The sequence below is a fragment of the Oryzias latipes genome, chromosome 19 (genome assembly GCF_053564925.1).
Source record: "Oryzias latipes strain Hd-rR chromosome 19, Olatipes_Hd-rR_3.1".
In the NCBI taxonomy this organism is placed as follows: domain Eukaryota; kingdom Metazoa; phylum Chordata; class Actinopteri; order Beloniformes; family Adrianichthyidae; genus Oryzias; species Oryzias latipes.
The window spans coordinates 27,766,583-27,792,712 of record NC_136255.1 but is presented as its reverse complement, the minus strand read 5'-3'; the positions used below and the strand labels follow the sequence as shown (position 1 = coordinate 27,792,712).

Sequence of the window (26,130 nt, the reverse complement as noted above, 5' to 3'; positions counted from 1 at the left end):
CTGCCTAAGACACGTTCTTCTGCCTGTGACACGTTCTCCTGCCTAAGACACCTTCTCCTGTCTGTAACACATTCTCCTGCTTAAGAAACGTTCTCCTGCCTAAGACACGTTCTTCTGCCTGTGACACGTTCACCTGCCAATGACACGTTGTCCTGCCTAAGAAACGTTCTCCTGCCTGTGACACGTTCTCCTGCCTGTGATAGGTTCTCCTGCCTGTGACACGTGCTCCTGCCTGTGACACGTTCTCCTGTCTAAGACACGTTCTCCTGCCTGTGATAGGTTCTCCTGCCTGTGACACGTTCTCCTACCTGTGACACGTTCTCCTGCCTATAATACATTCTCCTGCCTAAGAAACGTTCTCCTGCCTGTGACACGTTCTCCTGTCTAAGACACGTTCTCCTGCCTGTGACACGTTCTCCTGTCTAAGACACGTTCTCCTGCCTGTGATACATTCTCCTGCCTAAGAAACGTTCTCCTGCCTATAATACATTCTCCTGCCTAAGAAACGTTCTCCTGCCTAAGACACGTTCTTCTGCCTGTGACACGTTCTCCTGCCTAAGACACCTTCTCCAGTCTGTAACACATTCTCCTGCTTAAGAAACGTTCTCCTGCCTAAGACACGTTCTTCTGCCTGTGACACGTTCTCCTGCCTGTGACACGTTCTCCTGCCTGTGACACGTTCTCCTGCCAATGACACGTTGTCCTGCCTAAGAAAAATTCTCCTGCCTGTCACACGTTCTCCTGCCTAAAAAACGTTCTCCCGCCTGTGACACGTTCTCCTGCCTGTGACACGTTCTCCTGCCTGTGACACGTTCTCCTGCCTGTGACACGTTCTCCTGCCTGTGACACGTTCTCCTGCCTGTGACACATTCTCCTGCCTGTGAATCGTTATCCTGCCTGTGACACGTTCTCCTGCCTGTGAAACTTTCTCCTGCCTGTGACACATTCTCCTGCCTGTGAATCGTTATCCTGCCTAAGACAGGTTCTCCTGTCTGTAACATGTTCTCCTGCCTGTGACACGTTCTCCTGCCTGTGACACGTTCTCCTGCCTGTGACACATTCTCCTGCCTGTGACACGTTATCCTTGCCTGTGACACGTTCTCCTGCCTGTGACACATTCTCCTGCCTGTGACACGTTATCCTTGCCTGTGACACGTTCTCCTGCCTAAGACAGGTTCTCCTGCCTGTGACACGTTCTCCTGCCTGTGACACGTTCTCCTGCCTGTGACACGTTCTCTTACCTGTGACACGTTCTCCTGCCTGTGACACGTTCTCCTGCCTGTGACACATTCTCCTGCCTGTGACACGTTCTCCTGCCTGTGACACGTTCTCCTGCCTAAGACACTTTCTCCTGCCTGTGACACGTTCTCCTGCCTGTGACACGTTCTCTTACCTATGACACGTTTTCCTGCCTGTGACACGTTGTCATGCCTAAGAGACGTTCTTCTGTCTAAGAGACGTTTCCCACCTGTAATACGTTCTCCTGTCTAAGAAACATTCTTCTGCCTATGACACGTTCTCCTGCCTAAGACACCTTCCCCTGTCTGTATCACATTCTCCTGCCTAAGACACGTTCTTCTGCCTGTGACACGTTCTCCTGCCTAAGACACCTTCTCCTGTCTGTAACACATTCTCCTGCTTAAGAAACGTTCTCCTGCCTAAGACACGTTCTTCTGCCTGTGACACGTTCTCCTGCCTGTGACACGTTCTTCTGCCAATGACACGTTGTCCTGCCTAAGAAACGTTCTCCTGCCTGTCACACGTTCTCCTGCCTAAGAAACGTTCTCCCGCCTGTAACACGTTCTCCTGCCTGTGACACGTTCTCCTGCCTGTGACACGTTCTCCTGCGTGTGACACGTTCTCCTGCCTGTGACACGTTCTTCTGCCTGAGACAGGTTCTCCTGCCTGTAACACGTTCTCCTGCCTGTGACTCGTTCTCCTGCCTGTGACACGTTCTCCTGCCTAAGACACGTTCTTCTGCCTGTGACACGTTCTCCTGCCTGTGACACGTTCTCCTGCCAATGACACGTTGTCCTGCCTAAGAAACGTTCTCCTGCCTGTCACACGTTCTCCTGCCTAAAAAACGTTCTCCCGCCTGTGACACGTTCTCCTGCGTGTGACACGTTCTCCTGCCTGTGACACGTTCTCCTGCCTAAGACAGGTTCTCCTGCCTGTAACACGTTCTCCTGCCTGTGACACGTTCTCCTGCCTGTGACACGTTCTCCTGCCTGTGACACGTTCTCCTGCCTGTGACACATTCTCCTGCCTGTGAATCGTTATCCTGCCTGTGACACGTTCTCCTGCCTGTGACACGTTCTCCTGCCTGTGACACATTCTCCTGCCTGTGAATCGTTATCCTGCCTAAGACAGGTTCTCCTGTCTGTAACACGTTCTCCTGCCTGTGACACGTTCTCCTGCCTGTGACACGTTCTCCTGCCTGTGACACATTCTCCTGCCTGTGACACGTTATCCTTGCCTGTGACACGTTCTCCTGCCTGTGACACATTCTCCTGCCTGTGACACGTTATCCTTGCCTGTGACACGTTCTCCTGCCTAAGACAGGTTCTCCTGCCTGTGACACGTTCTCCTGCCTGTGACACGTTCTCCTGCCTGTGACACGTTCTCTTACCTGTGACACGTTCTCCTGCCTGTGACACGTTCTCCTGCCTGTGACACATTCTCCTGCCTGTGACACGTTCTCCTGCCTGTGACACGTTCTCTTGCCTAAGACACTTTCTCCTGCCTGTGACACGTTCTCCTGCCTGTGACACGTTCTCTTACCTGTGACACGTTCTCCTGCCTGTGACACGTTGTCATGCCTAAGAGACGTTCTTCTGTCTAAGAGACGTTTCCCACCTGTAATACGTTCTCCTGTCTAAGAAACATTCTTCTGCCTATGACACGTTCTCCTGCCTAAGACACCTTCTCCTGTCTGTAACACATTCTCCTGCCTAAGACACGTTCTTCTGCCTGTGACACGTTCTCCTGCCTAAGACACCTTCTCCTGTCTGTAACACATTCTCCTGCTTAAGAAACGTTCTCCTGCCTAAGACACGTTCTTCTGCCTGTGACACGTTCTCCTGCCTGTGACACGTTATCCTTGTCTGTGACACGTTCTCCTGCCTGTGACACGTTATCCTTGCCTGTGACATGTTCTCCTGCCTGTGACACGTTCTCCTGCCTGTGACACGTTCTCCTGCCTGTGACACGTTCTCCTGCCTATGACACGTTCTCTTACCTGTGACACGTTCTCCTGCCTGTGACACGTTCTCCTGCCTGTGACACGTTCTCCTGCCTGTGACACGTTCTCTTACCTGTGACACATTCTCATGCGCGTTCTTCTGCCTAAGAAACGTTCTTCTGTCTAAGAGTTGTTTCCCACCTGTAATACGTTCTCCTGTCTAAGAAACATTCTTCTGCCTATGACACGTTCTCCTGCCTGTAACACGTTCTCCTGCCTAAGACAGGTTCTCCTGCCTGTGACACGTTCTCCTGCCTGTGACACGTTCTCCTGCCTGTGACACGTTCTCCTGCCTATGACACGTTCTCTTACCTGTGACACGTTCTCCTGCCTGTGACACGTTCTCCTGCCTGTGACACGTTCTCCTGCCTGTGACACGTTCTCTTACCTGTGACACATTCTCATGCGCGTTCTTCTGCCTAAGAAACGTTCTTCTGTCTAAGAGTTGTTTCCCACCTGTAATACGTTCTCCTGTCTAAGAAACATTCTTCTGCCTATGACACATTCTCCTGCCTAAGACAGGTTCTCCTGCCTGTGACACGTTCTCCTGCCTGTGACACGTTCTCCTGCCTGTGACACGTTCTCCTGCCTGTGCCACGTTCTCCTGCCTGTGACACGTTATCCTTGCCTGTGACACGTTATCCTGCCTGTGACACGTTCTCCTGCCTGTGACACGTTCTCCTGCCTGTGACACGTTCTCTTACCTGTGACACGTTCTCTTACCTGTGACACATTCTCATGCGCGTTCTTCTGCCTAAGAAACGTTCTCCCGCCTGTAACACGTTCTCCTGCCTGTGACACGTTCTCCTGCCTGTGACACGTTCTCCTTGCCTGTGACACGTTATCCTTGCCTGTGACACGTTCTCCTGCGTGTGACACGTTCTCCTGCCTGTGACACGTTATCCTTGCCTGTGACACGTTCTCCTGCCTGTGACACGTTATCCTGCCTGTGACACGTTCTCCTGCCTGTGACACGTTATCCTTGCCTGTGACACGTTATCCTTGCCTGTGACACGTTCTCCTTGCCTGTGACACGTTCTCCTGCCTGTGACACGCTCTCTTACCTGTGACACGTTATCTTACCTGTGACACATTCTCATGCGCGTTTTTCTGCCTAAGAAACGTTCTCCCGCCTGTAACACGTTATCCTTGCCTGTGACACGTTATCCTTGCCTGTGACACGTTATCCTTGCCTGTGACACGTTATCCTTGCCTGTGACACGTTCTCCTGCGTGTGACACGTTCTCCTGCCTGTGACACGTTATCCTTGCCTGTGACACGTTCTCCTGCCTGTGACACGTTATCCTGCCTGTGACACGTTCTCCTGCCTGTGACACGTTATCCTTGCTTGTGACACGTTATCCTTGCCTGTGACACGTTCTCCTGCCTGTGACACGTTATCCTTGCCTGTGACACGTTATCCTTGCCTGTGACACGTTCTCCTGCCTGTGACACGTTATCCTTGCTTGTGACACGTTATCCTTGCCTGTGACACGTTCTCCTGCCTGTGACACGTTATCCTTGCCTGTGACACGTTATCCTTGCCTGTGACACGTTATCCTTGCCTGTGACACGTTCTCCTGCCTGTGACACGTTATCCTGCCTGTGACACGTTCTCCTGCCTGTGACACGTTATCCTTGCCTGTGACACGTTATCCTTGCCTGTGACACGTTCTCCTTGCCTGTGACACGTTCTCCTGCCTGTGACACGCTCTCTTACCTGTGACACGTTATCTTACCTGTGACACATTCTCATGCGCGTTTTTCTGCCTAAGAAACGTTCTCCTGCCTGTGACACGTTATCCTTGCCTGTGACACGTTATCCTTGCCTGTGACACGTTATCCTTGCCTGTGACACGTTATCCTTGCCTGTGACACGTTCTCCTGCGTGTGACACGTTCTCCTGCCTGTGACACGTTATCCTTGCCTGTGACACGTTCTCCTGCCTGTGACACGTTATCCTGCCTGTGACACGTTCTCCTGCCTGTGACACGTTATCCTTGCTTGTGACACGTTATCCTTGCCTGTGACACGTTCTCCTGCCTGTGACACGTTATCCTTGCCTGTGACACGTTATCCTTGCCTGTGACACGTTCTCCTGCCTGTGACACGTTCTCCTGCCTGTGACACGTTTTCCTGCCTGTGACACGTTCTCTTACCTGTGACACGTTCTCTTACCTGTGACACATTCTCATGCGCGTTCTTCTGCCTAAAAAACGTTCTCCCGCCTGTAACACGTTCTCCTGCCTGTGACACGTTATCCTGCCTAAGACACCTTCTCCTGTCTGTAACACATTCTCCTGCTTAAGAAACGTTCTCCTGCCTAAGACACGTTCTTCTGCCTGTGACACGTTCTCCTGCCTGTGACACGTTCTCCTGCCAATGACACGTTGTCCTGCCTAAGAAACGTTCTCCTGCCTGTCACACGTTCTCCTGCCTAAGAAACGTTCTCCCGCCTGTAACACGTTCTCCTGCCTGTGACACGTTCTCCTGCCTGTGACACGTTCTCCTGCGTGTGACACGTTCTCCTGCCTGTGACACGTTCTTCTGCCTGAGACAGGTTCTCCTGCCTGTAACACGTTCTCCTGCCTGTGACTCGTTCTCCTGCCTGTGACACGTTCTCCTGCCTAAGACACGTTCTTCTGCCTGTGACACGTTCTCCTGCCTGTGACACGTTCTCCTGCCAATGACACGTTGTCCTGCCTAAGAAACGTTCTCCTGCCTGTCACACGTTCTCCTGCCTAAAAAACGTTCTCCCGCCTGTGACACGTTCTCCTGCCTGTGACACGTTCTCCTGCGTGTGACACGTTCTCCTGCCTGTGACACGTTCTCCTGCCTAAGACAGGTTCTCCTGCCTGTAACACGTTCTCCTGCCTGTGACACGTTCTCCTGCCTGTGACACGTTCTCCTGCCTGTGACACGTTCTCCTGCCTGTGACACATTCTCCTGCCTGTGAATCGTTATCCTGCCTGTGACACGTTCTCCTGCCTGTGAAACGTTCTCCTGCCTGTGACACATTCTCCTGCCTGTGAATCGTTATCCTGCCTAAGACAGGTTCTCCTGTCTGTAACACGTTCTCCTGCCTGTGACACGTTCTCCTGCCTGTGACACGTTCTCCTGCCTGTGACACATTCTCCTGCCTGTGACACGTTATCCTTGCCTGTGACACGTTCTCCTGCCTGTGACACATTCTCCTGCCTGTGACACGTTATCCTTGCCTGTGACACGTTCTCCTGCCTAAGACAGGTTCTCCTGCCTGTGACACGTTCTCCTGCCTGTGACACGTTCTCCTGCCTGTGACACGTTCTCTTACCTGTGACACGTTCTCCTGCCTGTGACACGTTCTCCTGCCTGTGACACATTCTCCCGCCTGTGACACGTTCTCCTGCCTGTGACACGTTCTCCTGCCTAAGACACTTTCTCCTGCCTGTGACACGTTCTCCTGCCTGTGACACGTTCTCTTACCTGTGACACGTTCTCCTGCCTGTGACACGTTGTCATGCCTAAGAGACGTTCTTCTGTCTAAGAGACGTTTCCCACCTGTAATACGTTCTCCTGTCTAAGAAACATTCTTCTGCCTATGACACGTTCTCCTGCCTAAGACACCTTCTCCTGTCTGTAACACATTCTCCTGCCTAAGACACGTTCTTCTGCCTGTGACACGTTCTCCTGCCTAAGACACCTTCTCCTGTCTGTAACACATTCTCCTGCTTAAGAAACGTTCTCCTGCCTAAGACACGTTCTTCTGCCTGTGACACGTTCTCCTGCCTGTGACACGTTATCCTTGCCTGTGACACGTTCTCCTGCCTGTGACACGTTATCCTTGCCTGTGACATGTTCTCCTGCCTGTGACACGTTCTCCTGCCTGTGACACGTTCTCCTGCCTGTGACACGTTCTCCTGCCTGTGACACGTTCTCTTACCTGTGACACGTTCTCCTGCCTGTGACACGTTCTCCTGCCTGTGACACGTTCTCCTGCCTGTGACACGTTCTCTTACCTGTGACACATTCTCATGCGCGTTCTTCTGCCTAAGAAACGTTCTTCTGTCTAAGAGTTGTTTCCCACCTGTAATACGTTCTCCTGTCTAAGAAACATTCTTCTGCCTATGACACGTTCTCCTGCCTGTAACACGTTCTCCTGCCTAAGACAGGTTCTCCTGCCTGTGACACGTTCTCCTGCCTGTGACACGTTCTCCTGCCTGTGACACGTTCTCCTGCCTATGACACGTTCTCTTACCTGTGACACGTTCTCCTGCCTGTGACACGTTCTCCTGCCTGTGACACGTTCTCTTACCTGTGACACATTCTCATGCGCGTTCTTCTGCCTAAGAAACGTTCTTCTGTCTAAGAGTTGTTTCCCACCTGTAATACGTTCTCCTGTCTAAGAAACATTCTTCTGCCTATGACACATTCTCCTGCCTAAGACAGGTTCTCCTGCCTGTGACACGTTCTCCTGCCTGTGACACGTTCTCCTGCCTGTGACACGTTCTCCTGCCTGTGACACGTTCTCCTGCCTGTGACACGTTATCCTTGCCTGTGACACGTTATCCTGCCTGTGACACGTTCTCCTGCCTGTGACACGTTCTCCTGCCTGTGACACGTTCTCTTACCTGTGACACGTTCTCTTACCTGTGACACATTCTCATGCGCGTTCTTCTGCCTAAGAAACGTTCTCCCGCCTGTAACACGTTCTCCTGCCTGTGACACGTTCTCCTGCCTGTGACACGTTATCCTTGCCTGTGACACGTTATCCTTGCCTGTGACACGTTCTCCTGCGTGTGACACGTTCTCCTGCCTGTGACACGTTATCCTTGCCTGTGACACGTTCTCCTGCCTGTGACACGTTATCCTGCCTGTGACACGATCTCCTGCCTGTGACACGTTCTCCTTGCCTGTGACACGTTATCCTTGCCTGTGACACGTTCTCCTTGCCTGTGACACGTTCTCCTGCCTGTGACACGCTCTCTTACCTGTGACACGTTATCTTACCTGTGACACATTCTCATGCGCGTTTTTCTGCCTAAGAAACGTTCTCCCGCCTGTAACACGTTCTCCTGCCTGTGACACGTTATCCTTGCCTGTGACACGTTCTCCTTGCCTGTGACATGTTCTCCTGCGTGCGACACGTTCTCCTGCCTGTGACACGTTATCCTTGCCTGTGACACGTTCTCCTGCCTGTGACACGTTATCCTGCCTGTGACACGTTCTTCTGCCTGTGACACGTTATCCTTGCCTGTGACACGTTATCCTTGCCTGTGACACGTTCTCCTGCCTGTGACACGTTATCCTTGCCTGTGACACGTTATCCTTGCCTGTGACACGTTCTCCTGCCTGTGACACGTTCTCCTGCCTGTGACACGTTCTCCTGCCTGTGACACGTTCTCTTACCTGTGACACGTTCTCTTACCTGTGACACATTCTCATGCGCTTTCTTCTGCCTAAGAAACGTTCTCCCGCCTGTAACACGTTCTCCTGCCTGTGACACGTTATCCTTGCCTGTGACACGTTATCCTTGCCTGTGACACGTTCTCCTGCGTGTGACACGTTCTCCTGCCTGTGACACGTTATCCTTGCCTGTGACACGTTCTCCTGCCTGTGACACGTTCTCCTGCCTGTGACACGTTCTCCTGCCTGTGACACGTTATCCTTGCCTGTGACACGTTATCCTTGCCTGTGACACGTTCTCCTGCCTGTGACACGTTATCCTTGCCTGTGACACGTTATCCTTGCCTGTGACACGTTCTCCTGCCTGTGACACGTTCTCCTTCCTGTGACACGTTCTCCTGCCTGTGACACGTTGTCTTACCTGTGACACGTTCTCTTACCTGTGACACATTCTCATGCGCGTTCTTCTGCCTAAGAAACGTTCTCCCGCCTGTAACACGTTCTCCTGCCTGTGACACGTTATCCTTGCCTGTGACACGTTATCCTTGCCTGTGACACGTTCTCCTGCGTGTGACACGTTCTCCTGCCTGTGACACGTTATCCTTGCCTGTGACACGTTCTCCTGCCTGTGACACGTTCTCCTGCCTGTGACACGTTCTCCTGCCTGTGACACGTTATCCTTGCCTGTGACACGTTATCCTTGCCTGTGACACGTTCTCCTGCCTGTGACACGTTATCCTTGCCTGTGACACGTTATCCTTGCCTGTGACACGTTCTCCCGCCTGTGACACGTTCTCCTGCCTGTGACACGTTATCCTTGCCTGTGACACGTTCTCCTTGCCTGTGACACGTTCTCCTGCCTGTGACACGTTATCCTTGCCTGTGACACGTTCTCCTGCCTGTGACACGTTATCCTTGCCTGTGACACGTTATCCTTGCCTGTGACACGTTCTTCTGCCTAAGAAACGTTCTCCCGCCTGTAACACGTTCTCCTGCCTGTGACACGTTATCCTTGCCTGTGACACGTTATCCTTGCCTGTGACACGTTCTCCTGCCTGTGACACGTTCTCCTGCCTGTGACACGTTATCCTTGCCTGTGACACGTTCTCCTGCCTGTGACACGTTCTCCTGCCTGTGACACGTTCTCCTGCCTGTGACACGTTATCCTTGCCTGTGACACGTTATCCTTGCCTGTGACACGTTCTCCTGCCTGTGACACGTTATCCTTGCCTGTGACACGTTATCCTTGCCTGTGACACGTTCTCCTGCCTGTGACACGTTCTCCTGCCTGTGACACGTTCTCCTGCCTGTGACACGTTCTCCTGCCTGTGACACGTTCTCTTACCTGTGACATGTTCTCTTACCTGTGACACATTCTCATGCGCGTTCTTCTGCCTAAGAAACGTTCTCCCGCCTGTAACACGTTCTCCTGCCTGTGACACGTTATCCTTGCCTGTGACACGTTATCCTTGCCTGTGACACGTTCTCCTGCGTGTGACACGTTCTCCTGCCTGTGACACGTTATCCTTGCCTGTGACACGTTCTCCTGCCTGTGACACGTTCTCCTGCCTGTGACACGTTCTCCTGCCTGTGACACGTTATCCTTGCCTGTGACACGTTATCCTTGCCTGTGACACGTTCTCCTGCCTGTGACACGTTATCCTTGCCTGTGACACGTTATCCTTGCCTGTGACACGTTCTCCCACCTGTGACACGTTCTCCTGCCTGTGACACGTTATCCTTGCCTGTGACACGTTCTCCCACCTGTGACACGTTCCCCTGCCTGTGACACGTTATCCTTGCCTGTGACACGTTCTCCTGCCTGTGACACGTTATCCTTGCCTGTGACACGTTCTCCTGCCTGTGACACGTTCTTCTGCCTAAGAAACGTTCTCCCGCCTGTAACACGTTCTCCTGCCTGTGACACGTTATCCTTGCCTGTGACACGTTATCCTTGCCTGTGACACGTTCTCCTGCGTGTGACACGTTCTCCTGCCTGTAACACGTTCTCCTGCCTGTGACACGTTATCCTTGCCTGTGACACGTTATCCTTGCCTGTGACACGTTCTCCTGCGTGTGACACGTTCTCCTGCCTGTGACACGTTATCCTTGCCTGTGACACGTTCTCCTGCCTGTGACACGTTCTCCTGCCTGTGACACGTTCTCCTGCCTGTGACACGTTATCCTTGCCTGTGACACGTTCTCCTGCCTGTGACACGTTATCCTTGCCTGTGACACGTTATCCTTGCCTGTGACACGTTATCCTGCCAATGACACGTTGTCCTGCCTAAGAAACGTTCTCCTGCCTGTCACACGTTCTCCTGCCTAAGAAACGTTCTCCCGCCTGTAACACGTTCTCCTGCATGTGACACGTTCTCCTGCCTGTAACACGTTCTCCTGCCTGTGACACGTTCTCCTGCCTGTGACACGTTATCCTTGCCTGTGACACGTTCTCCTGCCTGTGACACGTTATCCTGCCTGTGACACGTTCTCCTGCCTGTGACACGTTATCCTTGCCTGTGACACGTTCTCTTACCTGTGACACGTTCTCTTACCTGTGACACATTCTCATGCGCGTTCTTCTGCCTAAGAAACGTTCTCCCGCTTGTAACACGTTCTCCTGCCTGTGACACGTTATCCTTGCCTGTGACACGTTATCCTTGCCTGTGACACGTTCTCCTGCCTGTGACACGTTCTCCTGCGTGTGACACTTTCTCCTGCCTGTGACACGTTATCCTTGCCTGTGACACGTTATCCTTGCCTGTGACACGTTCTCCTGCCTGTGACACGTTCTCCTGCCTGTGACACGTTATCCTTGCCTGTGACACGTTCTCCTTGCCTGTGACACGTTCTCCTGCCTGTGACACGTTCTCCTTGCCTGTGACACGTTCTCCTGCCTGTGACACGTTCTCCTGCCTAAGAAACATTCTTCTGCCTGTGACACGTTCTTCTGACTTCAGTTTTTAATGCACAGCTGTTGTTTTTGCAGGAACAAGGCTTCAGACGGGTACGGCAGGTGAATCTAAAACCTTTTTTTTAATTGTTTATTTTTGTCTGAATATGTTCGTTCTGTACCAGCGTCTCTGCTCCACCCTGAAAACTTTGAAGTTCATTTACAATAAAACAGGTTCCAGATCCATCTACATTCATGACCTGTCACTGACGAGGCAGCAGACCCTCACTGAACTATAAGTGATGAGGATCGCTTCACTTACTTGTGTTTTGCTGCCTTTAACTCTTTAATGCTTCAGGTTATTTACTCATTTAGTCCCACACAGGAGTCCTTCAATGTTCTTCAATGAAAGAGTAGCAGGTTCTTTAAGACCATCGACTGTCACTGATAGCTGGAGGGAGTGGGCCCGCCCCCTGGCTTTCCAAACAGGAAGTGGCTTCAAGAAGCCAAAATCCCATAGACTTCTAGAGAAATAAACAGCTGTTACTTATTCTATTGGTCAGAAGAACCATTCTTGTTCTGATACCTTTTATTACATCTTCTTTATAATCCTCTTTTTTTTTCCAATTATATTCTTTTTTTTTTTTTTTTCTAACTTGTCCTGTCCAACAGCTGGGCAGACAGATGAGAGCTGAGGGCCTCTTGGGTTGGACATATTTTACTTTAACAAGAGGGGTTATTAATCTTCAGACCAACCAAAGGTATGTCTGAATAAACCCCTTTTGTAATTGAGGCCAAACTTTATTAATTTCAATCATGTCTGAAAATCTTTGGTGTTGGACCGGACGGAAAAGGAAAGAGGGGAAGAAGAGAGAGGGACGTTAGAGAGAGGGGGGGTAGGGGGTGATAATAGGAGGGGAAGGGGGGTAAGACCATGAAGCAGCATACAGCAACAAGTTTACTGGTTGTTAATCATTATGGTAAGGTTCAAATGTAGTAAAAAAAAAAAAAAAAAAAAAAAAAAAGGGGGCGGAGCCTGTCCACACACACACTCAAATGTTATAAACACACCTGCTAGCTGCAAAAATGTCCACCTGTCGACATGTACACAAAACAGATAGTGTTCACACGCATACTTATGCCTTAAAACCAACTAGTGTGAAATATTTCAGTCATTCAGTCATGCAAACTGTTAGTGCAAAGGTGAGCTAACACCTGTGCTCAGGTGAGTGTTTATGTTCTTCTAAAATGGGTGGTGGAACGTGAAAAGAAGGAGGGAGAGTGCCCAGCCACCCCCACACCCAGACCCCCACCGCACCAGCAGCGGCAGCCGGAATCCCCCCAACGCCACACGGGAACCGGCAGGGAACAACCGCCGCCCGGTTCTTTCTGCAGTTCAAGTTATTCGGGTTATAAACTGACCAATCAGATGCCTCAATTAAAAATGGGTGGAGCCTGCTGCCCCTCATGTCCAATGTTTAAAATGATGAACAGTTGGTGTAGCTCGCTTTCAATTAGTAGGGGTGTGGCATTCCACTGAGCTCATTCCTGATTTGTGGGAGTGGTTGCCATAGAAACAATAACTCTGACCAATCAATATCTGCATTTACACGGACAAAAGTAATCGGAATGAGCGCCTGATCGGAACAGAATAGCGTCATGTAAACACGCCGTTCAGAATACTCTGCCCCGATCAGACTCATTGGGATCAATGATCAATGGTTATGCTGATTGTTGATCCGTTCGTGGTGCATAGAATTATTCTAGAATTATTCTGATTGTGGGTCTCTACTGCTCTGGATTTACGTCATGCAGAAACCTGCCCGGCGCTCCAGAGGAGGATTTGGAGCGTGAAGAGGACCGACCGGCTGCTCCACCTGTGTGAAGCACGTCTCTGAGCAGAGCAGCCGGACTCATAGCTTTGTGTTTGTGGGCAGGAGAGGGTGCTTTGATACGGAGTGTGAGCTAACGGAGGCGACTTTTCAAAGCAGAAATGCTGCAGAGTCCTGAGAAACCGTGTAAACAATCATGTGGATTTGTGTTTCCAGTTGTGTCCAGACAAAATAAAGGCTGATGTCGTTCCCACATATCCTTTGAAGCCAAGATGCAGACTGCAGCATTGAGTGCATGGATTTTAAGTTCATCCACGGCCAATTGCTCTTGTTAGTACGTGTTAGCCTACTCCTAACCCTTCTTCCGGCTCCGCCACAAAAAAATCACTGACCACACGGATTAAAAATGATGTTATGAGTGAACAATCACCTAAATATAATCATAAAAATCATAAAATCACGTTTAGAAGATCATCTCGCTCTATGCTCCAGCTGTTTGTTTACAGCCAAACTCAATATTTCTTCTTCTACGGCCGTTCCGGTATTTTAAAGAGTTTTGCGCATGTCACAATGATTTGTTCCAACCGAAGGTGTGGCGTAGGTAAAGGTTTGTTATAATCGGATAACGTTTTTCTGGGCCCACGTACACAGTTCAATTCTGATCCGATCTTTGATCCGATCAAAGACATTTTGCACATGGAACTGCGGCTACATCTGGCTCCAACATGGCAGCGTCCATGTGAGGCAAAAACGGCCACTGAATTGACTTCATTTGAGCCAGATGTAAACCGTTTTTTTCACTCGTGTTCTCGTAGACTGTCGATGTTCACAACACATGGAGTTCAGGATCATCACGCACCAAACACGAACACCAAGGAACTTGGGTTAGAGCCCGCAGGTTCACATGAATCCACTCACTTCTGTGTGAAACTCTAACTTTAGAACCACACAAGAGAACATTCTAATGGGTTCTATCGATTAAAAAGCAACACAGACTCCTGTTTAGCATCTAGGTTATTCTAAAAGCAGGTAATCAGAAAGAACAGTCTACTTCAGGACTAAGAAGTTCTACCATCAGAAATTGGAGGCTGGTTGAGTCTGAAGCAGCAGAAATGACCAAACAAATGTTGTTCAGAAAGTGACTCATGCGTTTAGTGGAAACAAAGAGCGGAACAATTGATATTATGGGATAGAGAAGATGAAGCAAAAGCTGAAAGTCAGGGATGTGCAGAGACAGTTTAGACCTGAAAGTCGGGTTCAGTCTAAACCAAAACCATTTCAGGTTTTTGGCTGATTCCAACAGCAGCTGTTTTTTACAGAAAACTCCTCTGAGAAAAGTAACCGTTTTAAGAACTAGACAGGTTTTTTAGAAACTCAGAGGTTTAGAATAAAGCTGAGAATTATTAGTGCAAAAAAAAAGGTTTTGAGAATGATCTGGAGATGGATTTAACATTTCTCCTGTTTTTTCTCCAGCTTTCTCCTGCTCACGCTCGAAAACTTGGGCTGACCAGGAAGAATGTTAAAGGCAGAATGGTGGGCAGCACTTCTTCTCAAACTCTGAAATATCCACACTTCCAAAGCCACAGAAACACTGGACTTTTTCCTTTCCTTTAGGACCTTAAGGAAGACCCAGAAGAGAGAGCAAAGAGACACAAGGAGCTTGAGGTTCTTCCAGTCGCTCGCTTCCTCTTTAATGAGACGGCGGTTTTCCAACCACAGCTTCTCTGTTTCAGCTGAAGCCGCTCTACAAGGAGCTGCTGTACACCGTCAAACACCGGATGGGCAAACCGTCCTCGCCTGACGTCTTCACAGACAGCCAGCTTCACAAGTACATGCAGGAGGTAAGCATCCCGCCTCACGCCGCCCACATCTGAGCGCGTGCAGGAGCCCTCACACGCCTTCCTCTGCTCTCCCCAGGCTTTCGCTATGACAGAATCTGAGCACGCCACTCTGATGGATAAAGTCGAGAAAACCGAGGTAAGAAAAGGAAGTGGGCGTGTTCCTGCAGACGACTGGCGTCCTTCCTGTGGTGCGAGGATCCGACCAGACTCTCCTTTCTTTGTGACCCCAACAGCCTCCCGTCTACTGTCTGAAGGCTACAGTGAAGGAAGCCACAGGAATCCTGGGAAAAGACGTGAGCGGTGAGTTTGACCTCGTCTGAGCTCCACACAAATGTGATGAGTCACGATACCGAGTGGTTCAGAAGTAACCGTGAGAAACCCAGATAATATGAGATTACTGCCATATTCTCTGATCAGGTGAGGCTGAAGAAGAAACAAAGTAGAAACCAAATGATTGTTCTCTGCTAAATTACTGTAGAATTCTATTTTTCCATTTAAATCATGTGTTTATTGATCACTTGTGGTCATAGATTGGAAAGATAACACCTGGAAAAGCTTCAGCCTTACCTGATGAGACCTTCTGCCCCTTTTCCCAGGCTTCAGCGACCCGTATTGTCTGCTGACCATCCTAGAGGAGGAGGAGGAAAGCCGCACACGCTGCTCCAAGAGCAAACAGTTAAAGTTTGTGGTCAAAGACGTCACATCAGACGACAAGATCTACCAAACGGAGATCCAGAAGCAGACCCTCAAACCCGTATGGAATCAAACCTTCATCTTGTGAGTTTTGTTAAACGTCCAACAGCATCATGGTGGAGAGAGCGCCGCTCACGGTTTTTCTCCGTGTTTTAGAGAATTTCAGAAGACACATGGAGCCACTTTCCACCTTGAAATGTGGTGAGAAGGAGCGCTTCAGCTTCCCTGCAGGGCCGTCTTCTTCGCCGTCACTTTGCTGTGGTTTCCTCTTGCAGGGACAAAGACGAGGAGGTGTCTCTGAGCCAGAAGCTGGAGGAGATCAAAACCAACTTCAACAGTTTGAAGAGGTGCCGTGCACATCCAGAGAAGCTCCTGACCCCAGACCGAAGCTGAATGTTTGAACCTTCTCTCCTCAGGATGATCAAAGATGCAAAGAAGGAGAAGGGCACCGATGACTTTTTGGGGAACATTATCCTAAAACTCCAGGTGGTGGACATTCCTGCTGCTTCTTCTTCCTGCTTCTTCCCTTGTCTTCTGTGTCTGATGGATCTCATGGCTCTGCAGGACCTTCACTGCACAGAGGACAGCTGGTACCACCTGGAGCCCAGAACCGAGACGTACCCAGACCGCGGCCAGTGCCACCTCAACCTCAAGTTCATCCACAAAAGTGTAAGATCAGCTTCAGTCCTGCTCCTCAGGCAGGGTGCAGAAGGAAAAGCTGACGGTGGGGTCTGTGGCTGCTCCAACAGAGAGACGGGACGCTGAGTGCCGGTCGCAGCGCTTACATCAACTACTGTGGGATTCTGCAGCAGTTCGTCCAGGCTTACATTTCTAAACAGAAGGTGAACGTCGTCTCACGGTTGTCCTCACACCGCCTGGTTCTGGGATTTTCAAGCGTACTCTTCTGCCCCAGAATTCTGCTCCGTGGAAGGGCGAGCTGGGGGGCGAGGCTCAGACTCTGCTGGAACTCTACGCCACGCAGAACGACCTCTCACCTTTCCTTCAGGACCTGGGGTAAGTAGCAACTCCCCTGCTCATGATTCATGGTTTGTTCCACGTTGGAAGAGTGAAGATGTTCACAGCGTTAACTCTCATCCAAAAAAAAAGAGAAACCGTGATCTACTCACACTTTAGCTAGACGTCATGTTTGGAGTAGCATGTTGTGTATAATAGCGTGTTGTTTGGAGTAGCATATTGTTTATAATAGCGTGTTGTTTGGAGTAGCATGTTGTGTATGATAGCGTGTTGTTTAGAGTAGCATGATGTGTATGATAGCGTGTTGTTTGGAGTAGCATGTTGTGTATAATAGCGTGTTGTTTGGAGTAGCATGATGTGTATAATAGCGTGTTGTTTGGAGTAGCATGATGTGTATAATAGCGTGTTGTTTGGAGTAGCATGATGTGTATAATAGCGTGTTGTTTGGAGTAGCATGTTGTGTATAATAGCGTGTTGTTTGGAGTAGCATGATGTGTATAATAGCGTGTTGTTTGGAGTAGCATGTTGTGTATATTAGCGTGTTGTTTGGAGTAGCATGATGTGTATAATAGCGTGTTGTTTGGAGTAGCATGATGTGTATAATAGCGTGTTGTTTGGAGTAGCATGATGTGTATAATAGTGTGTTGTTTGGAGTAGCATGATGTGTATAATAGCATGTTGTTTGGAGTAGCGTGTTGTTTGGAGTAGCATGATGTGTATAATAGCGTGTTGTTTGGAGTAGCGTGTTGTTTGGAGTAGCATGATGTGTATAATAGCGTGTTGTTTGGAGTAGCATGATGTGTATAATAGCGTGTTGTTTGGAGTAGCATGATGTGTATAATAGCGTGTTGTTTGGAGTAGCATGTTGTTTATAATAGGGTGTTGTTTGGAGTAGCATGTTGTTTATAATAGCGTGTTGTTTGGAGTAGCATGTTGTTTATAATAGTGTGTTGTTTGGAGTAGCATGTTGTGTATGATAGCGTGTTGTTTGGAGTAGCATGTTGTGTATGATAGCGTGTTATTTGGGGTAGCATGTTGTGTATAATAGCGTGTTGTTTGGAGTAGCATGTTGTGGATAATAGCGTGTTGTTTGGAGTAGCCTGTTGTTTATAATAGCGTGTTGTTTGGAGTAGCATGTTGTTTATAATAGGGTGTTGTTTGGAGTAGCATGTTGTTTATAATAGCGTGTTGTTTGGAGTAGCATGTTGTTTATAATAGCGTGTTGTTTGGAGTAGCATGTTGTGTATAATAGCGTGTTGTTTGGAGTAGCATGTTGTGTATAATAGCGTGTTGTTTGGAGTAGCATGTTGTGTATAATAGCGTGTTGTTTGGAGTAGCATGATGTGTATAATAGCGTGTTGTTTGGAGTAGCATGTTGTTTATAATAGCGTGTTGTTTGGAGTAGCATGTTGTTTATAATAGCGAGTTGTTTTGGAGTAGCATGATGTGTATAATAGTGTGTTGTTTGGAGTAGCATGATGTGTATAATAGCGTGTTGTTTGGAGTAGCATGATGTGTATAATAGCGTGTTATTTGGAGTAGCATGTTGTGTATAATAGCGTGTTGTTTGGAGTAGCGTGTTGTTTGGAGTAGCATGATGTGTATAATAGTGTGTTGTTTGGAGTAGCATGATGTGTATAATAGCGTGTTGTTTGGAGTAGCATGTTGTGTATAATAGCGTGTTATTTGGAGTAGCATGTTGTGTATAATAGCGTGTTGTTTGGAGTAGCATGATGTGTATAATAGCGTGTTGTTTGGAGTAGCATGATGTGTATAATAGCGTGTTGTTTGGAGTAGCATGATGTGTAAAATAGCGTGTTGTTTGGAGTAGCATGTTGTGTATAATAGCGTGTTGTTTGGAGTAGCATGATGTGTATAATAGTGTCTTGTTTGGAGTAGCATGTTGTGTATAATAGCGTGTTGTTTGGAGTAGCATGATGTGTATAATAGCGTGTTGTTTGGAGTAGCATGATGTGTATAATAGCGTGTTGTTTGGAGTAGCATGATGTGTATAATAGTGTGTTGTTTGGAGTAGCATGATGTGTATAATAGCATGTTGTTTGGAGTAGCGTGTTGTTTGGAGAAGCATGATGTGTATAATAGCGTGTTGTTTGGAGTAGCGTGTTGTTTGGAGTAGCATGATGTGTATAATAGCGTGTTGTTTGGAGTAGCATGATGTGTATAATAGCGTGTTGTTTGGAGTAGCGTGTTGTTTATAATAGGGTGTTGTTTGGAGTAGCATGTTGTTTATAATAGCGTGTTGTTTGGAGTAGCATGTTGTTTATAATAGCGTGTTGTTTGGAGTAGCATGTTGTGTATGATAGCGTGTTGTTTGGAGTAGCATGTTGTGTATGATAGCGTGTTTTTTGGGGTAGCATGTTGTGTATAATAGCGTGTTGTTTGGAGTAGCATGTTGTGTATAATAGCGTGTTGTTTGGAGTAGCCTGTTGTTTATAATAGCGTGTTGTTTGGAGTAGCATGTTGTTTATAATAGGGTGTTGTTTGGAGTAGCATGTTGTTTATAATAGCGTGTTGTTTGGAGTAGCATGTTGTTTATAATAGCGTGTTGTTTGGAGTAGCATGTTGTGTATAATAGCGTGTTGTTTGGAGTAGCATGTTGTGTATAATAGCGTGTTGTTTGGAGTAGCATGTTGTGTATAATAGCGTGTTGTTTGGAGTAGCATGATGTGTATAATAGCGTGTTGTTTGGAGTAGCATGTTGTTTATAATAGCGTGTTGTTTGGAGTAGCATGTTGTTTATAATAGCGTGTTGTTTTGGAGTAGCATGTTGTGTATAATAGCGTGTTGTTTGGAGTAGCATGTTGTGTATAATAGCGTGTTGTTTGGAGTAGCATGTTGTTTATAATAGCGTGTTGTTTGGAGTAGCATGTTGTGTATAATAGCGTGTTGTTTGGAGTAGCGTGTTGTTTGGAGTAGCATGATGTGTATAATAGTGTGTTGTTTGGAGTAGCATGATGTGTATAATAGCGTGTTGTTTGGAGTAGCATGTTGTGTATAATAGCGTGTTATTTGGAGTAGCATGTTGTGTATAATAGCGTGTTGTTTGGAGTAGCGTGTTGTTTGGAGTAGCATGATGTGTATAATAGTGTGTTGTTTGGAGTAGCATGATGTGTATAATAGCGTGTTGTTTGGAGTAGCATGATGTGTATAATAGCGTGTTATTTGGAGTAGCATGTTGTGTATAATAGCGTGTTGTTTGGAGTAGCATGATGTGTATAATAGCGTGTTGTTTGGAGTAGCATGATGTGTATAATAGCGTGTTGTTTGGAGTAGCATGATGTGTAAAATAGCGTGTTGTTTGGAGTAGCATGTTGTGTATAATAGCGTGTTGTTTGGAGTAGCATGATGTGTATAATAGTGTCTTGTTTGGAGTAGCATGTTGTGTATAATAGCGTGTTGTTTGGAGTAGCATGATGTGTATAATAGCGTGTTGTTTGGAGTAGCATGATGTGTATAATAGCGTGTTGTTTGGAGTAGCATGATGTGTATAATAGTGTGTTGTTTGGAGTAGCATGATGTGTATAATAGCATGTTGTTTGGAGTAGCGTGTTGTTTGGAGAAGCATGATGTGTATAATAGCGTGTTGTTTGGAGTAGCGTGTTGTTTGGAGTAGCATGATGTGTATAATAGCGTGTTGTTTGGAGTAGCATGATGTGTATAATAGCGTGTTGTTTGGAGTAGCATGTTGTTTATAATAGGGTGTTGTTTGGAGTAGCATGTTGTTTATAATAGCATGTTGTTTGGAGTAGCGTGTTGTTTGGAGAAGCATGATGTGTATAATAGCGTGTTGTTTGGAGTAGCGTGTTGTTTGGAGTAGCATGATGTGTATAATAGCGTGTTGTTTGGAGTAGCATGTTGTGTATAATAGCGTGTTGTTTGGAGTAGCATGTTGTTTATAATAGCGTGTTGTTTGGAGTAGCATGTTGTGTATAATAGCGTGTTGTTTGGAGTAGCGTGTTGTTTGGAGTAGCATGATGTGTATAATAGTGTGTTGTTTGGAGTAGCATGATGTGTATAATAGCGTGTTGTTTGGAGTAGCATGTTGTGTATAATAGCGTGTTATTTGGAGTAGCATGTTGTGTATAATAGCGTGTTGTTTGGAGTAGCGTGTTGTTTGGAGTAGCATGATGTGTATAATAGTGTGTTGTTTGGAGTAGCATGATGTGTATAATAGCGTGTTGTTTGGAGTAGCATGTTGTGTATAATAGCGTGTTATTTGGAGTAGCATGTTGTGTATAATAGCGTGTTGTTTGGAGTAGCATGATGTGTATAATAGCGTGTTGTTTGGAGTAGCATGATGTGTATAATAGCGTGTTGTTTGGAGTAGCATGATGTGTAAAATAGCGTGTTGTTTGGAGTAGCATGTTGTGTATAATAGCGTGTTGTTTGGAGTAGCATGATGTGTATAATAGTGTCTTGTTTGGAGTAGCATGTTGTGTATAATAGCGTGTTGTTTGGAGTAGCATGATGTGTATAATAGCGTGTTGTTTGGAGTAGCATGATGTGTATAATAGCGTGTTGTTTGGAGTAGCATGATGTGTATAATAGTGTGTTGTTTGGAGTAGCATGATGTGTATAATAGCATGTTGTTTGGAGTAGCGTGTTGTTTGGAGAAGCATGATGTGTATAATAGCGTGTTGTTTGGAGTAGCGTGTTGTTTGGAGTAGCATGATGTGTATAATAGCGTGTTGTTTGGAGTAGCATGATGTGTATAATAGCGTGTTGTTTGGAGTAGCGTGTTGTTTATAATAGGGTGTTGTTTGGAGTAGCATGTTGTTTATAATAGCGTGTTGTTTGGAATAGCATGTTGTTTATAATAGCGTGTTGTTTGGAGTAGCATGATGTGTATAATAGCATGTTGTTTGGAGTAGCGTGTTGTTTGGAGTAGCATGATGTGTATAATAGCGTGTTGTTTGGAGTAGCGTGTTGTTTGGAGTAGCATGATGTGTATAATAGCGTGTTGTTTGGAGTAGCATGATGTGTATAATAGCGTGTTGTTTGGAGTAGCATGATGTGTATAATAGTGTGTTGTTTGGAGTAGCATGTTGTGTATAATAGCGTGTAGTTTGGAGTAGCATGTTGTGTATAATAGCGTGTTGTTTGGAGTAGCATGTTGTTTATAATAGCGTGTTGTTTGGAGTAGCATGTTGTGTATAATAGCGTGTTGTTTGGAGTAGCATGTTGTTTGGAGTAGCATGTTGTGTATAATAGCGTGTTGTTTGGAGTAGCATGATGTGTATAATAGTGTCTTGTTTGGAGTAGCATGTTGTGTATAATAGCGTGTTGTTTGGAGTAGCATGTTGTGTATAATAGCGTGTTGTTTGGAGTAGCATGTTGTGTATAATAGCGTGTTGTTTGGAGTAGCATGATGTGTATAATAGCGTGTTGTTTGGAGTAGCATGTTGTTTATAATAGCGTGTTGTTTGGAGTAGCATGTTGTTTATAATAGCGTGTTGTTTTGGAGTAGCATGTTGTGTATAATAGCGTGTTGTTTGGAGTAGCATGTTGTGTATAATAGCGTGTTGTTTGGAGTAGCATGTTGTTTATAATAGCGTGTTGTTTGGAGTAGCATGTTGTGTATAATAGCGTGTTGTTTGGAGTAGCGTGTTGTTTGGAGTAGCATGATGTGTATAATAGTGTGTTGTTTGGAGTAGCATGATGTGTATAATAGCGTGTTGTTTGGAGTAGCATGTTGTGTATAATAGCGTGTTATTTGGAGTAGCATGTTGTGTATAATAGCGTGTTGTTTGGAGTAGCATGATGTGTATAATAGCGTGTTGTTTGGAGTAGCATGATGTGTATAATAGCGTGTTGTTTGGAGTAGCATGATGTGTAAAATAGCGTGTTGTTTGGAGTAGCATGTTGTGTATAATAGCGTGTTGTTTGGAGTAGCATGATGTGTATAATAGTGTCTTGTTTGGAGTAGCATGTTGTGTATAATAGCGTGTTGTTTGGAGTAGCATGATGTGTATAATAGCGTGTTGTTTGGAGTAGCATGATGTGTATAATAGCGTGTTGTTTGGAGTAGCATGATGTGTATAATAGTGTGTTGTTTGGAGTAGCATGATGTGTATAATAGCATGTTGTTTGGAGTAGCGTGTTGTTTGGAGAAGCATGATGTGTATAATAGCGTGTTGTTTGGAGTAGCGTGTTGTTTGGAGTAGCATGATGTGTATAATAGCGTGTTGTTTGGAGTAGCATGATGTGTATAATAGCGTGTTGTTTGGAGTAGCATGTTGTTTATAATAGGGTGTTGTTTGGAGTAGCATGTTGTTTATAATAGCGTGTTGTTTGGAATAGCATGTTGTTTATAATAGCGTGTTGTTTGGAGTAGCATGATGTGTATAATAGCATGTTGTTTGGAGTAGCGTGTTGTTTGGAGTAGCATGATGTGTATAATAGCGTGTTGTTTGGAGTAGCGTGTTGTTTGGAGTAGCATGATGTGTATAATAGCGTGTTGTTTGGAGTAGCATGATGTGTATAATAGCGTGTTGTTTGGAGTAGCATGTTGTTTATAATAGGGTGTTGTTTGGAGTAGCATGTTGTTTATAATAGCGTGTTGTTTGGAGTAGCATGTTGTTTATAATAGCGTGTTGTTTGGAGTAGCATGTTGTGTATGATAGCGTGTTGTTTGGAGTAGCATGTTGTGTATGATAGCGTGTTTTTTGGGGTAGCATGTTGTGTATAATAGCGTGTTGTTTGGAGTAGCATGTTGTGTATAATAGCGTGTTGTTTGGAGTAGCCTGTTGTTTATAATAGCGTGTTGTTTGGAGTAGCATGTTGTTTATAATAGGGTGTTGTTTGGAGTAGCATGTTGTTTATAATAGCGTGTTGTTTGGAGTAGCATGTTGTTTATAATAGCGTGTTGTTTGGAGTAGCATGTTGTGTATAATAGCGTGTTGTTTGGAGTAGCATGTTGTGTATAATAGCGTGTTGTTTGGAGTAGCATGTTGTGTATAATAGCGTGTTGTTTGGAGTAGCATGATGTGTATAATAGCGTGTTGTTTGGAGTAGCATGTTGTTTATAATAGCGTGTTGTTTGGAGTAGCATGTTGTTTATAATAGCGTGTTGTTTTGGAGTAGCATGTTGTGTATAATAGCGTGTTGTTTGGAGTAGCATGTTGTGTATAATAGCGTGTTGTTTGGAGTAGCATGTTGTTTATAATAGCGTGTTGTTTGGAGTAGCATGTTGTGTATAATAGCGTGTTGTTTGGAGTAGCGTGTTGTTTGGAGTAGCATGATGTGTATAATAGTGTGTTGTTTGGAGTAGCATGATGTGTATAATAGCGTGTTGTTTGGAGTAGCATGTTGTGTATAATAGCGTGTTATTTGGAGTAGCATGTTGTGTATAATAGCGTGTTGTTTGGAGTAGCGTGTTGTTTGGAGTAGCATGATGTGTATAATAGTGTGTTGTTTGGAGTAGCATGATGTGTATAATAGCGTGTTGTTTGGAGTAGCATGATGTGTATAATAGCGTGTTATTTGGAGTAGCATGTTGTGTATAATAGCGTGTTGTTTGGAGTAGCATGATGTGTATAATAGCGTGTTGTTTGGAGTAGCATGATGTGTATAATAGCGTGTTGTTTGGAGTAGCATGATGTGTAAAATAGCGTGTTGTTTGGAGTAGCATGTTGTGTATAATAGCGTGTTGTTTGGAGTAGCATGATGTGTATAATAGTGTCTTGTTTGGAGTAGCATGTTGTGTATAATAGCGTGTTGTTTGGAGTAGCATGATGTGTATAATAGCGTGTTGTTTGGAGTAGCATGATGTGTATAATAGCGTGTTGTTTGGAGTAGCATGATGTGTATAATAGTGTGTTGTTTGGAGTAGCATGATGTGTATAATAGCATGTTGTTTGGAGTAGCGTGTTGTTTGGAGAAGCATGATGTGTATAATAGCGTGTTGTTTGGAGTAGCGTGTTGTTTGGAGTAGCATGATGTGTATAATAGCGTGTTGTTTGGAGTAGCATGATGTGTATAATAGCGTGTTGTTTGGAGTAGCATGTTGTTTATAATAGGGTGTTGTTTGGAGTAGCATGTTGTTTATAATAGCATGTTGTTTGGAGTAGCGTGTTGTTTGGAGAAGCATGATGTGTATAATAGCGTGTTGTTTGGAGTAGCGTGTTGTTTGGAGTAGCATGATGTGTATAATAGCGTGTTGTTTGGAGTAGCATGTTGTGTATAATAGCGTGTTGTTTGGAGTAGCATGTTGTTTATAATAGCGTGTTGTTTGGAGTAGCATGTTGTGTATAATAGCGTGTTGTTTGGAGTAGCGTGTTGTTTGGAGTAGCATGATGTGTATAATAGTGTGTTGTTTGGAGTAGCATGATGTGTATAATAGCGTGTTGTTTGGAGTAGCATGTTGTGTATAATAGCGTGTTATTTGGAGTAGCATGTTGTGTATAATAGCGTGTTGTTTGGAGTAGCGTGTTGTTTGGAGTAGCATGATGTGTATAATAGTGTGTTGTTTGGAGTAGCATGATGTGTATAATAGCGTGTTGTTTGGAGTAGCATGTTGTGTATAATAGCGTGTTATTTGGAGTAGCATGTTGTGTATAATAGCGTGTTGTTTGGAGTAGCATGATGTGTATAATAGCGTGTTGTTTGGAGTAGCATGATGTGTATAATAGCGTGTTGTTTGGAGTAGCATGATGTGTAAAATAGCGTGTTGTTTGGAGTAGCATGTTGTGTATAATAGCGTGTTGTTTGGAGTAGCATGATGTGTATAATAGTGTCTTGTTTGGAGTAGCATGTTGTGTATAATAGCGTGTTGTTTGGAGTAGCATGATGTGTATAATAGCGTGTTGTTTGGAGTAGCATGATGTGTATAATAGCGTGTTGTTTGGAGTAGCATGATGTGTATAATAGTGTGTTGTTTGGAGTAGCATGATGTGTATAATAGCATGTTGTTTGGAGTAGCGTGTTGTTTGGAGAAGCATGATGTGTATAATAGCGTGTTGTTTGGAGTAGCGTGTTGTTTGGAGTAGCATGATGTGTATAATAGCGTGTTGTTTGGAGTAGCATGATGTGTATAATAGCGTGTTGTTTGGAGTAGCGTGTTGTTTATAATAGGGTGTTGTTTGGAGTAGCATGTTGTTTATAATAGCGTGTTGTTTGGAATAGCATGTTGTTTATAATAGCGTGTTGTTTGGAGTAGCATGATGTGTATAATAGCATGTTGTTTGGAGTAGCGTGTTGTTTGGAGTAGCATGATGTGTATAATAGCGTGTTGTTTGGAGTAGCGTGTTG

The 26,130-nt window shown here is 46.0% G+C and overlaps 1 protein-coding gene across 6 annotated transcripts in view; it reads left to right on the top strand.

Moving 5' to 3' along the window:
• The window catches only part of unc13d (unc-13 homolog D (C. elegans)), a 47,900-nt gene that overhangs the window by 7,476 nt on the left and 14,294 nt on the right, over positions 1-26,130 (top strand). For 3 of the 6 annotated variants that reach the window (XM_078937183.1, XM_078937184.1, XM_078937185.1), the window contains 12 exons: positions 14,825-14,884; positions 14,966-15,016; positions 15,085-15,192; positions 15,269-15,328; positions 15,426-15,492; positions 15,789-15,969; positions 16,042-16,086; positions 16,161-16,232; positions 16,302-16,371; positions 16,450-16,554; positions 16,635-16,727; positions 16,799-16,899. In XM_078937183.1, coding sequence (XP_078793309.1) covers positions 14,825-14,884; positions 14,966-15,016; positions 15,085-15,192; positions 15,269-15,328; positions 15,426-15,492; positions 15,789-15,969; positions 16,042-16,086; positions 16,161-16,232; positions 16,302-16,371; positions 16,450-16,554; positions 16,635-16,727; positions 16,799-16,899 — 1,013 coding nt within the window. Of the gene's footprint in view, positions 1-11,615; positions 11,643-12,196; positions 12,281-14,824; positions 14,885-14,965; positions 15,017-15,084; positions 15,193-15,268; positions 15,329-15,425; positions 15,493-15,788; positions 15,970-16,041; positions 16,087-16,160; positions 16,233-16,301; positions 16,372-16,449; positions 16,555-16,634; positions 16,728-16,798; positions 16,900-26,130 lie in introns of those variants that run through there. The other 3 variants (XM_078937181.1, XM_078937182.1, XM_078937186.1) reach the window with 2 other exon arrangements.